Consider the following 14,408-nt stretch of genomic DNA (forward strand, 5'->3'; position numbering starts at 1 on the left):
TATAGTCTTGCAAATGAATAAGTAGATGACGAGGAGATGACGCTTCTAAAATGAAAGTAAAAGTATCTACAGGGAAACAAATGCATCTGGAAACATTTCAACAGAATGAAACTTGCTTCAAAAATATAAATCAGATAGTACAACCAACATGATAATTCATCTAGTAATTCTTTTTTTACTTAAAACATGAAAAATGAGTTTTGATTCGCCATACACCAAAGGCAAGGCGTTACCGACAGAGGCAAACTAAGCAGCTGTTTGGGGCCTCGAGCTTTCCACGCTCAACGCACTTTTTGTCCATAATTGAATCATTTATACTATTTTGCCAAAAAACATTGGTTGCTACGAACTTTTTGATTATATTTTTCAATTTTTTTATTATTTCAATTATTTTTATTATTTTTCCCAAAAAAAAAGCTAGTTTTATCAAATGCGTGATGAGTTTTTGGAATTACTTCCGAATAAAAGTAAATGTAGAATAGAAAAATGTGAAAATGATAATCTGCCACCGGTTACCGAACAAATTAAATTCATGTAAGGTTTAAATTTTAGAATAATAATTTATGAAAACAAAATATATGTTAATGCACTAAATTTTGGGTGTTAAAAATAGAACAAATCGTACGATGTTACGAAAACTTACATAAATGTACCACCACATGACGATTCGAACCAAAAGCTGCAGGGAAAGACAGGAAGAGGTTAAACTATATTCATTAATCTACCATACATTCACATGCTTCTAGACGTAGCATAAGGGATTATTTTCTAATTAAATAAATGTCATCCAACTAACCATAGAAGGAGACGCTTCAACTCACCTGTTGGGTCGTTTGTGCCAAAGAAGAAGTACGCATACTACGTGTTTATATTTTATTTTTCATTCAACAACGGATGGATGTTACGTATCATTTAGTAGCGTGGTTTATGTTACCGTTACATGTGCTTTTTATCACCTGTGTACCTATTTCGGGCGGATGGCATAAACCACCGCGCGAGTTCTCGCATGCATCGGCCGGTGTTAATCATTCCACTAATTTCGGCGCTAATGTGAACCCGTAATCGGTCGGTCACCAAAGAGACGCTCGCCGAATAATGGATAAATCAAGTTATGTCGCGCGGCAAGTCGGAAATGTAATAAAGCGAGACGCCGCAAGAGGAGCCTCACGCGGCTGTGAAATGAGGCAAAGTCCCCAAAACGAAGCCTATAGCCTGGTTGATGGATCGGGTGGGTATTGTGGGACCGGTTTTTCGGAATGAAACAGAAGCCTCTCTGTTTGTGTTGCTCCGAAACTAGACCACGGGCCACAGGCAAGAAGGAACCACCGGTGGCTACCGTCCTGTCGAGCGCTTATAGGAGAGTTTCTAAGGGGCGATTGCTGTGAGCCGAAGTTGCACCGGTTTTTGGACGCAGTGCCCGAATTTCGCCACCACACGAGACCACATTTCGTAAATCCGCTGAACGCACGAAGCAGGGGCTGAGTTCTGAGGTTTTAGCTGCGAGGCATTGACCGTACACTAGTGCAGGACTATCGCGGATAAGCTGACTCGATGAGGCTTTAAATGTCAACCGAATTAGTTAACGTAGCGTGCCGCAATGATCCTAGTTTCACTCGTCGATCAGGTTTTACCAGGTGTTTACGATGTTGGAGCTTTTGGAGCTTAAAGACAGTTGTAGGTCCGGTTCCCGGAAGCGTCATCTAGTGTTTCCGGACCTAGATATGGGGAGGACAGTTTGGCAACCCTTGCCCTAGCTGGTAAATGAAGTCATCAATAGCAGGTGCATCTTCTGATGTCCTCCACTTCGGAAACGATAGTCGCGGTAGCAACGCTGTTTACTCCCGGTCGAAGAGGCATCCGCCAGCTTCTCCCGCTCAACTTCTTGACCGATTGCCCAACAGACCGGTATGACAGTTAAACTAGGTAAAGCTCAAATTAAACATCCCAAAATCGGTATCTCGCTATGCGTCTCTGGATGCGCCATTAGTGTGCCTTTATTGTTGCGGCACATTGCGTAATATACACACACACACGCCTGGGTCACGTGTTTGTCAAACTCTCTCGCTTTTATCTCTCCCTCTCTCTCTCCTACCCGCCGCGACGAACCGTGTTTGTGCTAATTTCCCTATGGCTGGAGGGCCCCCCCATCTATATAGGATCGTCATCTCAGCTTGATTACAAATTCGAATCCTCTTGCACACAATTGTTTACGCGTGGCGTGAATGTCGCCAGTAGCTGTAGCTCGGCTAAGGAGGCCGTGCGTACCGGGTGACGTGCGGGTTTCGATCGCCGCCCGAGCTTAAGTGGGCTCATATGCATAATTTATGGTCTCGGGAGGCGCACCAGACTGGGCTGGCGACCGCGGGGTTCCCACCAGCACCAGGTTTACCTTTCGTTTCACCTATTTTCATCATCCATACATCCAGTTGGTGAACTTAACTTTCACGAAGGACGGTGCGTAACGGTGACAAGCAAGCAAGAAAATAAAACCTCTAATGGGTGATCATCTGTGACGTCCCTGAGGTGGGATGGTAGGCTACACACTTCACGTTCGGGGAGGGATGGTGAGGCATAGGCCGTAACGCAGGTTCCAGATGTCCTCGGGATCGGGGTCCTTAGGCAGACTTCCGGCTTGGCTTCCTTAGGCTGGGCAGTGTCGATTCGGCGATGCGACAGATGATGGGAACGTCGGCAGGCAGGGTACGGCTTGGACGCTTTGCCGCTTCCCGGATAAGGCGTCGACGGTAGCGCAACCAGGCTCGCTCACTCTGCAGCCGGCCGAACAGCTCGTCTCGCGTCGGCAGCTGCCAGTCCAGGTACATGCGTAGCCGCTGCCAGGTGTTGCCGATGTTCTGGCGCTTCAGGAACAGCCAGCAGCGCGGTATCAGCAGGCACTGCGTCCGGCAGCGGGCCACGATCGTGCGTTGCTGGTGACACTCGCCCAGACCGAACACGGCCCCACACCGGAACGTGCCGACGTCCAAGAAGTGATGGACGACACGCTGCTCAGGTGGTGGAGTCTGCCAAAAGTGGAGCCAATCAAAACAACTCTGATGCCAATCAGTCTCTTTAGTAGTTCTTAACCTATTTACCTCGACAAAGGCGACTGCTCGATCTGGATCGTATGGAGGTGCGGTGGTGTCAATGTCCGGGGTGGAAGAGTCTGCCGCTACCCTCGAGCGGAAGGTGTCGTGCCAGTGTAGTATCTGCTCGAGCTGCTCCGTAGGGGACTCAGACTTTACCTGACAGCTATCCTGAGGCGAGGGATCTGCACGTTCGAGCTCCAGGAGTCGACGTGGTTGGCCAGGCTCCCGCACCACCTGCAAACACTGCAGTATCATACACTGGCCGCTGAGGACGAGGTAGGCGAATGGCAGCGGTAGCTCCAATGGGATCGTCTGGTGCGGCGCATACTGAACCACCTGTGCCAGAACACTACACTCTCGTATCTAACGCACGATAGGAACGCATGTTTCAGTAATAATCTCCGCCTTGAGAATCACTCATATACAAAACGCACCTGCTCCTCGGTCCAATGGCGGAAGTACTCGAATTGCCTCAACGTTCTCCGCAGCTCGTCGTAGCTCAGGCGCATTGAGGTAACACCCACGGCCGGCTGATCGCTGTCCGGTTGGTCCATCGAAAGCTCCGATATCCGCTACTGATTGCACCAACTTCGCGCGTTACGTAGACCCGCGCTCGATGTGGACTGAAGTTCGAAACTGAAGTTCCGGTTCTGCCGAGCGTGGTTACTTCCAAACGCTCGCTTACTTCCAAGCCCTCCACGTCCGGGGGAGTTTGCGGTCGTCGTCCTGCTGGGTGCGGGCGGATAATGTGAGTTTGGAAAAGTTTCATGCAGCTCGAGGACGTACCCTTACCGACCGGTAAGGCACGGTGTACGTGGTATCAGTTTGCAAAAAAGAAAATCACAACAATGCATCAACTTCCTACGCCCGCACGGCTACACTGAAGTTCCGATTTTAGGCGACGCCTGCCTATCTGATTCTCCAACCGAGCTCGTAACAATGCTTCACACAGCTTATGACTCCTACCATCATGAAAGCGGCGTGCAGAAGTTCCCAGCGATTATCACAATGGGGAAAAGGTGGACAAAAATTACAGTTACATTCCCTTACAGTAAACAAACTAACTAAAACCGATAGATGTTTTTCCTTTTAGAATGCCGCCGAATATGTGAATTCGAAAATTTCTAGCAAACAAATTACAGCTCAGAAGAGTTATTTGAATTGGTAAAAACATGATTACTTAAGGAATAGAAAAGTTTTGTTTCTCGACATTGTTACAGACCTTTTACCAAACAGGATAATTGCAACGAAGGAGGATGAAAAATGACAAGGGATCATTTTATATGAGCAAGTAGACTGTATTGAAATTCCAAACAAATTGGTTTGTTTCAATCAAATGTCATTTTGTATCCTTAGTAATACACATAAGCCATTTGATTATATTAAGACTTTTGATAATTTCAAGTTTTCAAGCATAGAAGGAATAGCTTGGGGCATGTTACAACATAATAGTAGGTAACCTAACTTTAGGTATAAAAGTACATTAACATTTTGATAAATAACTTATTTAGTGAAGCCAAACACTTCTACTACAATTGCAATCTTCTCGTTGCATATGTTTTGTTAAGTGGAACAAAACATCGAGAAAAAACCGCCGATTCTCACCTAATCTCTTTATGACCACTTGTTCCACACCAGCTTCCCACTGTGCGATTGAAGGAACTAAACTGCGCCCAAAGTTGGTACTGACTGTATTTCACCAATTTTTGCCTGCCATCCTCACATCAGCAAATATTGTGGTACCTTACCAAAACACACACACACACACATGCATGGCGCAGAGTTGTGATTCTGTTCTCTTTTTCTGTGCTCAATTCCTTTTTCCTTCTTCCTGCCTTCGACAAGTCGGCAGCCGTAAACTTAACCTAAGTGCTGTTAGATTGAACTTTTGAGCTAGCCGTGCGGCGGTGGAAAGGTCCTAGTCTCGCGGGGTGCGGGCTTGAGAGCCGTAGGTTCGGTGTAACTCCACATCAAACCCTTCCCCCCTCCCGCTCAATCGTCAGTCGTGATTAACTTGGCCTTGCCGACAGCTCTATCTAGCTGCAACTTCTAGTCGGAAAATTCGCCTCAAACGCTTTCGGGTGTATGTCGGGGTTTTTCGGTGGGTCCCCAATATATTAATCAGCTCCAGCATGATGGACGATTTTTCCGCGGCTCTGTGGAAATGGAAACGTATTACTGCGATTAATACACGCGTCGGAGATGTGGAGAGGGAGCGGCCCTAGCGGGTTTCGAATTCAGAGTTCGCCGAGACGTGGGTAAGCGTCTTCCCGATCGTGAAATGTCGGGTCAACCCCTCCTATTGGAACGGTGCGCCCGGCAGTGGTTTCCAATAATAATGGTATTAATAACCCTAATGGGCGCTTGATGGAGGTCTGATAAGCGAAAGCGGAACAATTCGGGTTTGTGGTAACATCTGCGGAATTGCAGACCGGGAAGCGCAGGCGGGAGGGACGCGCAAACTTTGGCACACCGTCACTAGTTAGCGGGAGGATGGGTGGGGGGGGTGGGGCTTTTCCTCGTCTGGTCGTGTGTTCGAATGGACTCTCGACACGCAAAGCGCAGTAGTCGAAGTTTCCATCCGCTCCGCAGCATGCATTCTTTTCGCCGCAAAACAAACCATAACCTCACATCGGTACGGTTCCGAAGGAAAAATGGTGACAGGGTGTGAGGGAGGGAAGGTTTTTAAATGTCCCAAAAAACTTGCCGTTATGAAACATAACAAACAGCGGGGACAGCTGAGCGAAAAGGAAATGGGAAGGCCGCGTGCGTTCTGGCTGTAAATTAAACATAGTTTTGATTTGATTTTCCGGAGCTTTCCCTCTTTTCCACAGCATTAAACGTTTCGTTGAACGTCATCATCAACATTTAATTCAGCTTTCCATTCCCCCCCTCCGGGTTACAAAAGTACAGCCATTTCCCACTGGTGGAAAACTGCGGATTGATTCTACAACTCTTTTCGATTCCGCTCTTCTTTGGCCAAACAAACCCAACAAAAAAGTAAAGCTAAGACAAAGTCATTTCCCACGAGAGTCCTCCGTCACCAACGCCAGGACTCCAAAAAGGCTCCAAATTGCCGCTGGGAGAAAAGCTTCCGCTCGCAAAAGCTCCGACCGTGACTTCCAAATGTCCTTTCAATGAAATATTTCAACCTTCTACCGTATTCGGGCGAAACATTTCCGTAAGCTCTGTCGCTTTCCTTTATCGAAGCTTTCCTGAAGAGCAGTGCACAGTGGGCAGCCTGGATGTAGTTGGCGGAATTAAGATTAATGTTCAACTTTTTCCAATGCATTTCCAAGGTATATTCCGATATTCCACACAAGAAGAAAAATGATTCCCACAACGAAGAAGTATGTTATATTTTGCATTACGTTCACACAATTAGAGTTTAGTGATTCGTATTTTGATCCATGAATTGAATTAAATGTTTTCTCAACAACTGAAGTCATGATTCTTTGGCAAATCTTATAGATTCGTGAATATTTGAAGATTCATTAAGGTCTAGAGATCTAAAATACTAAATAAATCAAGTTGAATACAATTTCAAAGGAAGATTAAACACGTTCTACAAATGCAACGGTTGTTGAGAAGACTAAACAGTAATTAAAGAGAAAGGAGTATCCCTAGAATTCAGATGTGTGGAACGGTCTAAAACTACAATATGAGAATCCTTCTCAATAAATCTGCTTATGAGAGAAAAATGACTCTGGTTTAAATTTAGAGATAAATATAATGTTATGTAAAATGTGTAACACATTGCAATGTGAACTCACTTTGGGATTATAAATATGGAATGATCTGTCTGGGTATGTCAACATTACTAAACACTGCTATCGGCTACAACATTCTAACAATACAATAAATTTATCATCACTTCGACTACTTTATAATTTTGCGATGGAGACGCCTAGTATCTTTGAGCCTAAAGTTCAAAGAACACTAACTCTTAATAACACGATTTTAGTATAGCAAGCTGTAATGAACCGTCTAAATATTAACTTGAATGTATAATAAGTTCGAGCAGATAAATTACATCACCGTTTGATTCAACTTTCACATTTTCACACGATTTTTCTTTCAGTTTTTTACTTGAAGCCATGACAAACGCATGGTTCTAGGAGATGGTGGGGCTCAGAAGTTCCATATTGATGCTAGAATTATATCCCTACAGGTAACACGACTACGTTCAGCGAGGATACTGCTCAGTGAAATGGGAAACCTTCATTCATACAGATTTATCTATATAACAATACCCTTTTGGTGTCAAAATCCGGTGCTAGATGAGAAAGGAAAATGGCCTACCGAATGCTCTCTTATTTTTTTCTGATATGTTACATAGTAACCCTCCCATTATACTCTTATTCGACGAGAACTTTAAGTGTCATTTTTGCCCAGTCTTTTTAGCTGTCAAAAATGGAATCAGGTATGCTCCGATTTTGAGGAAAGAATGTTGTTGTCAAACGCGATTTGACAGTATAAGTTGGGGCAGAAATGACAGTTAAAGTCCTCATCTAATAAGGGTAATTTTATCTGACAGTTAATATCCAAACACGAAAAATCATTTTCTTAAATTGTTTTCCCGGCAATCGCCTACTGTGCAGTGTAGCTTTTAGAAGTAGGCATTAGAAGATTCGTTATTTTTAAACATCAAACTCATAGAACCAACTTCGCTGTACAGCTATCGCATCACTAGGAGGTTTTATTATCTAAGAGCACCCGTCTGATTAATCTAAAAACATTGTGAAATAAATAAATTTATAAAATACTCTTAATTGGACTAGCTATAGTCCATCATGCCCTTGATCAGCTCGAAGGTGTCCCGGCCGGTGCTGATGATGTTGGACGGCGGAAAGAGGAACCCGTGCGTGCCCGTATCGGGAAGGCGCAGGGTGTAGCTGTACCGGATGCCGGCCGCGTATCGTGCGTATCCCGTCGCCGTTCCACCCCGCTCGGGACCACGGTTCGCTGAGCCTGGCCGCTCGAGAGTGTACGGTAGCTCACCGCCGGCTCCACGCATCGCCTCCAGCCCGACGGCTGCCATCTCGTGCACATCCCCGAACGCGTAGGCCCCGTGGCGCGTGGAGGAGTCGTCGCCGTCGCTCGGGTAGCTGAGCGTTTGACCGTACGCCTGCAGGGACAGGAATATCCTCACGTTCCGGGCGCGACCCGTCAGCAGAAGGTCACGGACGGCGCGCGTTTCCGGCTCGGAGAAGGCAGTCGGTCCGGCGTAGTTGGCGCTGCATTCACTGCGCGACGACTCGGCTGTGTCCTGCCAGCGATGCGCCCAGTTGTGATCCAGGTCCACGCCGTAGCAGGTCTCCGGCGCACGGTCCTGAGACGTCGTCGTCTGCGCATTACTCCACCAGCTGAGCCTAATGGGCGAGTCGGAGAAGAAAGGTACTACTGATGAGCGTACTGAGTACGAATGAATGAGTACGTCGACTCTTAGCATTGGAATGATAGACTTGACCCTCAAAGGATAGGTTTTGTTTCTATTTTTCATAGTCGTCACAGAGATTACAACCTCAAAGAGCGCTCCGAATCCCAAGAGTGACTAAATGAGTTACCAGTCGCCACAGAGTTTGGAATCCAAAGTAATGGCGATTATGAGGAAGTACCAAGAAGGAGAAGAGGCTGAAGAAACGCATAGAATTTTGAGCAATTACATTAGGCCTCTCATTAGCCCAGACTAGAATCCTTTGGTTTACACAATATGGGCATATGTTCAGGTTAAGGCCTTCAAGTACTTATGGCCTGAAAGCTTCAATTGTCGAGGCATGGAACTCGATAACTGACTTATACATTGAGAAGGTATCCTCTCGATTCTGATTTGATCGGGAGAAATGGAAGACCTATTGAGTGATGCACACAAAGACCCGGTGCTTGAGTACTGATACCTACGCGCTCGTCAGCAGGGTCTGCCCGAAGCCTGGCTGAGGGCGATGGTCCGGACGTGAGCGGCTCTTGGACCACATCCGATCGTGCTCGTGACTGTACTCGTATCCGTCGGGGTTGGCCACCGGAAGCACGTACCAATCGTACGCTCGAATCGTCTCCTGCTCCGCCGTGGAGTTGGACGGTTCCAGTAGGCGCTGCAAGAACCAAGTAGCTACAGCCGGCCCAATCCACTGATGGCCGTGAGCGCCAGCCTGGATGAAGACCGCTGGTCGACGCTTTTTGGTCGCACTGCGTGACGAGCGCCTGGCAGGCGGTGGGAACGAAACCCGAACCACCGTTAGAGGTCGACCCTCGTAGGAGCGCCCGATGTGGAGCAGACGCACCTGCTGCGAATGGCGCCGTCCCAAGTAGTCCAGATACTTGACAATGTCGGCGTATCGATGATAACGGAACCAGGTCATCGGGTGACCATGGAGTACCTCGTTTTCGATCTGTTCGCGACGCGTCATGCGTGGGTTCTCGTACGCGATCGCCCTGCCGAGGTCGCGTATCGTCGGCTCGTACTGCACGCCGTCCTCCAGCAGGTAGTCGTGGAAGTTCTCGGCGACGGCTCCCGGTGGCACGAGCACGTCCGTGGGTTCGTAGAGCGAAGGTCCACTCCACCACTGCAGCTGAAGCCCCTCGGGGGACCGCTGGAAGTCGACGAGCCGCTGGAGATGCTCACTGCCCTGCACGGAAACGCGCCACAGCTGATAGCCGGCGTAGGACTTCTTGCGCTTTGGCTTCGGCGTTGATGGCGGCGTGGGACGTGCATGCACGAGGTACTGCGCCAAAGCCGCAACGAGTTGTTCCGCCTGAGGCGCCTTCGGAGGTTTCGGGCGTGGCTTCGGAGTCTTGGTGGGTGTCGGTGAGCCTGCGAAGAACTGTGACAACCAGTTCGACCCAGCGACAGGTGCACTGGCTGTACTTGTTTCCACCTCAGGTGGCCGAGTTGGTGCTGCTGGAGTTACTGGTACCTCGGTGGCGAGGATCGCTTCCTGCACCAGATTCTCTGCATCGTCGTGCGTCCAAGGGTTGAAGAAATCCCAAGGCATCATCAAATCGAACCAGCTCGAACTGGTCCCGACGCTTGTCGGACTCTCGGGAGTAGGAGGAACCGGTGCTTCCAGCACGGTTAGCTCCTCCTGCACCGGCACCTCGACGGGATCGTCGCCGATCTCGTTGAACAGATACGACGGCGGTAGGTTTAGCCAAGATGGAGGACTTCGCTCGGGAGACGTCACATCCGGGTCACGCTCAATCTGCGTCGCCGGACCATCGGCCCCGTTCGAGGTGCTGCGTGTTGGTCGTCGATTAGTGTCAAGTACCCGCGGGGTCGTACTACGCCCACCGCTCTCATCGTAGTCGTCATACTCCTCGGGGGTGCCGCGTGCCGCTCCACCGAACCCTAGCGAACGTACAAAGCGCCCGAAGGTGGAGAACAGTCCGCCGAAAAATCCTTCCGCGGCATCATCGGGAGCCTCTCCGGATTCGTAGTCATCGTCATCCTCTTCATCATCGTCTCCGGAAGGTTCGTCTCGATCGTCGTACTCGCCCTCCTCGTCCGACGAGCCATCGTCTTCGTCGCTATACTCAGCCGTGTCCTCGTAGCTGGCCGCAGGTCGCTTCTTACGGCGGCGCTTCTTTACCCGCTTGATACGCACCGGCTGCCCAGCCTGTGCCCCACCTTCATCGTCGTCATCATAGTCCTTATCGTTCACCAGTATCCCTTGGCCACCGGGACGACCCAACTCTTCACTGTCACCATCCTTGCTCTGGTCATCGTCATCTTCATCATCATCCTCCTCTTCGTCGTCCTCGCTAAATCCATCAAACCCACCGAAGTAGTCCTCCTCCGACTCTTCCTCGCTGCTGTCTTCGTCATTTTCGTCGCTTGAGCTTGAGGGTTTACGCACCGGCACGGTAGGTGGAGTTGCCGCCGTGTACTCACTCGTCACCTGGATATTCGTGGTCATCTTGTTTTTGTTGCCTTCGCTAACAATCGTCGGTAGTCCGGAGATAGTCACACGGTCCGGTGTGAAGCGCTTAGAGCTCTCCGACGAACTTTCGGTTGTGGTCGTTTCCCATGAGCTGGTACTACGAATGTCGGAGTCGAGCTCCGTACTTCCTCCTATTCTTGTCAAAATGTCCGATATTGCTGACGTGATGTTGCGTGTGTTGCGCTTTACCTTCGTGCTACCTGCGGTTAGGGAACGGAGTTGGTCCTGTGGATCTGCCTTGCTGACTCCAGCAGCCCCAGCCTCCTTCGAATCCGGCACGTACTCCGTGCTCGTCAGGGCGTTCTCCATGAAGTTGTACACCGACTCAAGCATCCCACCGATCCTGTTGATCACTGGTGGGTCGACGTAGACGGTCGTTTTCTTGCGCTTACCGGTGCTGGACGAAGTAATCGGGCGTGAGGTAGTCATCACCGTTGTCGGTCGCTGAGTGGTCAGTCGGCGCGTCTTCAGTTTGCGTGTCGTTGTCGGAGGCATCGTGGTTGTTGCCACCAGCTGGCTTCGCTGCTTCGGAACCAGCGTGCAGCTGAACGAGTAGTAGCGACTCAGCAGAGCCAACGTTTCTGGTGATAGCTCGTCCTTCCCACCGGAACTCACCTGAACTGGAGGGGGTGCAAGGGTAGGTTTTGGTTTCGGTCGCTTCTTGAATCGCTTGCTCGGTCTTAAGGTTGGAGCGCGCGTGCTCGTACTCGGAAGCAAAACAGGCAGCTGGACGCGTTGGTAATCCCCAATGTACACCGGGCTAGAGTTGTTGAGTGTGTTCTTGATTGACGACTGCTCGTCGTCGGAGTGCCAGTTGAAGCCCAGCGACGGAGCGCCAACACGGAGCGACGACGGGAAGTGTGTTTTATTCCTACCCCACAGTAGGTCGATGTAGCTACTTGGATTGGCTCCCACGAGATACTGATAGTAGTGCTGAGCGTTGGTGAAGTTGTCCTTCGTCAGGAGTTCGTTCTTTCCCACTGATGACGACGGTGGTTGATTGATGCTGGGCGAGGGTCGTGCCGGGTGAAGCAGCTTGATGCGGTCCGCTTCGAACTTGTCAATCTTCTGATTATTCACGTATATTCCACTAACCGCGAGCGCTCCGTCTGGCCCTAGGAACACGCCCAAGAACATGGCCAGGACGAGACGATCACCCCAGCCCATGTTGGAATCACTGAACTACCACCTGGCGACTGCACTGAACGAAGGAAGAACGGCTACTGAACTTGGTGACAACGTCAACCTTCCTGTGGCAAGATGTGCCAGGTAACCTCGTGTGTGATCTGAACTGTGGCGCTCCACTGGCCTAAAAGTTTCCACCGGCAGTCGGTATCATGCGCTACCGTCAGGTGCACTTAACCTTGCACTCGCACTGAAGGCGACATGCTCCAGTTGGCCACACCGTCTTCTGCTCCATTCTTTCGCCGAGTCGGGTCTTTCTTGCACAAGCCTCATTACTGCACTCTACACCGAGCCGCACAATTTCCGAGCCATCTTCTCCACTCCCGGAGCCATTGCCTAACGATCCGGAAAGAGTGAGCGCTTGGCTGGATCCAATCAGAACTGGGCCTGGGTTCGGCTGAATGTCACCGGAACGCCACCCGAAGCGATCATAATCAGGGTGCAAGTAAAAGTACTACCACCGAAGCGTAACAGTCACCAAGTCCGTAGAGAACTCTCGAGAGCCATTTTCCGCGCGGACGAAAGCAAACAAACAAACGCCGGGTGGGAGTGAAAGTTAAACAAATTTCCCTCCCCCCCGAACGATGATTTGTGACAATGATATGCAAACAATGATAGCTGATCCGATCCGGCTAAATAGTGGTACCGCAGGTAATGCGGCTATGCGTGATGCGTTACGGCTCCATTGCAGTTTTTCATTGCTCCAAATTATCGTTTGAATAGAAGCGGGTTGTGTTCTCTTTGCTTTTCTTGGTGCAAACACTGATAATAATGGAAATTTAATTAGCGTTGGGAATGGAATAAACGTTCCTCCGATCAAAGCATCCGATTTTTTTTAATGTAGGGGAAAGTGGGATAATATGCACTATATTTGGTTACCAGTGGTTATACTGTACATTTAATTTGAAATACTTAGGAATAGTTTGCATAATTTGAATACTTTAGATTTGTTTTAAATTGTCTAACTCACCCATTTCAGAGAATCAGACATAGAGCCTCAGACACAGACAATATATGTGGTGGTTGAAAAAACCGTAAGGTGAAAAAAATAGTATAACATTTTCCAATGTTTTGTAACTATACATGCTTTAAAACTGAAAAATCTTCATAAATGGCTCTGATAGTTATAAATAGGGTGGGACTAACCCAATCAGTTCTGGTTATTTAGAAGAGTATTCTTAAAAATGACAGTTTCTGTAGCAATTTGACAGTTTTAATGTCATTTTGGTACTGCTCGGTTATGGAATATTTGGAGTATTGTCCTGCAATTGACTGTGAGAAATGTTTGCTTTTCGCTTAAGGAAGGTGCATATTGCCTCAATTTACCCTAAGTGGATTCCTCCGGTTCCCGGCTTCAAAATCAGGGTTTTGCGATCAGCTAAGGCATTTTAATTCATCCGTTTTTTTTCTCGATTTGCCATTTACGCCGGGGATTTCTCTTTATGTTTCTAAGACGTGGTATTCATACAAGTTATTGGTGATTTCCCAACTAGTTGGCGCCTAGCTCGTGACCCTCTGCGTTGCTAGCAAGAAAAACAACAATAAATCGCAGCCCCGCACCCAGCCCCTCCACCGCTTCAGCAATCTGGGAAAATCTGAGTAGGCGCACGTGTTGTGACATCGTTGGGGTGGTTGACTGGGGCATTGGTTTCATAACCTCATCCCAAAGTCAGGGTCACTGAGCGCGATGGCGGGATGCTCCTAGCCACTAGCACAATCTTCCCACATTGTGCGCCGGCCCATTGGTATGGTTTTTCGCACACACTCCCCCCCTCCCCCCTCTTGGTTGGGTCCCACGAGCAGCGGCCGGCACGAGTGTCGCGGACCATTTCACGTGTGTTTACGCAAACACGGCGCGGTGAAATGTGTGACAATGTGCCAAGAACGTGTGTCCACTACCACTACGTGCACCGAAGCCGCTGGGTCGCCGAACATAAGCCGCCATTACGCATACTGTTGCGGGCGCGCCAGCAGACGTGCGCCAGAGATACCGACTCCTGGCTCAGCCGCGTCAGTCATCGGTGGAACCGTGGACCGTGTGGAGAACGGGTTGCTGTGCCCGCCATCTTGGTGTACGATCCGTATCGTTGGAGTCTCGGCGGAGATAAAAAAAGTCACCTATTCAGGAATCCAGGGGCTTCGGAGAGAGAGAGACTAGCATCGCTGGCGGGAACGCAGATAGTTTGATGACACAGTGAAC

General features: G+C 49.1%; 2 protein-coding genes across 2 annotated transcripts; both read right to left on the reverse strand.

Moving 5' to 3' along the window:
- Nucleotides 1-2,615: 2,615 nt before the first annotated feature.
- On the reverse strand, nucleotides 2,616-3,640 carry LOC131269008 (uncharacterized). The gene is made up of 3 exons (XM_058271316.1): nucleotides 3,521-3,640; nucleotides 3,093-3,449; nucleotides 2,616-3,020 (listed from the first exon to the last, which is right to left on the reverse strand). Exons 1-3 carry the CDS (start codon nucleotides 3,638-3,640, stop codon nucleotides 2,616-2,618), a joined length of 882 nt encoding a protein of 293 aa, XP_058127299.1.
- A 4,223-nt stretch (nucleotides 3,641-7,863) lies between these two features.
- LOC131269009 (uncharacterized) lies at nucleotides 7,864-12,190 on the reverse strand. Its single transcript, XM_058271317.1, has 2 exons — nucleotides 8,988-12,190; nucleotides 7,864-8,458 (listed from the first exon to the last, which is right to left on the reverse strand). Exons 1-2 carry the CDS (start codon nucleotides 12,188-12,190, stop codon nucleotides 7,864-7,866), a joined length of 3,798 nt encoding a protein of 1,265 aa, XP_058127300.1.
- Between the last annotated feature and the right edge of the window lie 2,218 nt (nucleotides 12,191-14,408).

This window comes from Anopheles coustani, chromosome X, assembly GCF_943734705.1.
Source record: "Anopheles coustani chromosome X, idAnoCousDA_361_x.2, whole genome shotgun sequence".
Classification (NCBI taxonomy): domain Eukaryota; kingdom Metazoa; phylum Arthropoda; class Insecta; order Diptera; family Culicidae; genus Anopheles; species Anopheles coustani.

Bases quoted from the DNA above. Each gene is read 5' to 3' on its own strand.
- LOC131269008 (XM_058271316.1), bottom strand. From the start codon at position 3,640: ATGGACCAACCGGACAGCGATCAGCCGGCCGTGGGTGTTACCTCAATG. The intron at 3,450-3,520 runs GTGCGTTTTGTA...ATCGTGCGTTAG, and splicing joins GCCATTGGACCGAGGAGCAG to ATACGAGAGTGTAGTGTTCT. The intron at 3,021-3,092 runs GTAAATAGGTTA...CACTTTTGGCAG, and splicing joins GAGCAGTCGCCTTTGTCGAG to ACTCCACCACCTGAGCAGCG.
- LOC131269009 (XM_058271317.1), bottom strand. From the start codon at position 12,190: ATGGGCTGGGGTGATCGTCTCGTCCTGGCCATGTTCTTGGGCGTGTTC. The intron at 8,459-8,987 runs GTAGGTATCAGT...CTCGCCCATTAG, and splicing joins CAGACCCTGCTGACGAGCGC to GCTCAGCTGGTGGAGTAATG.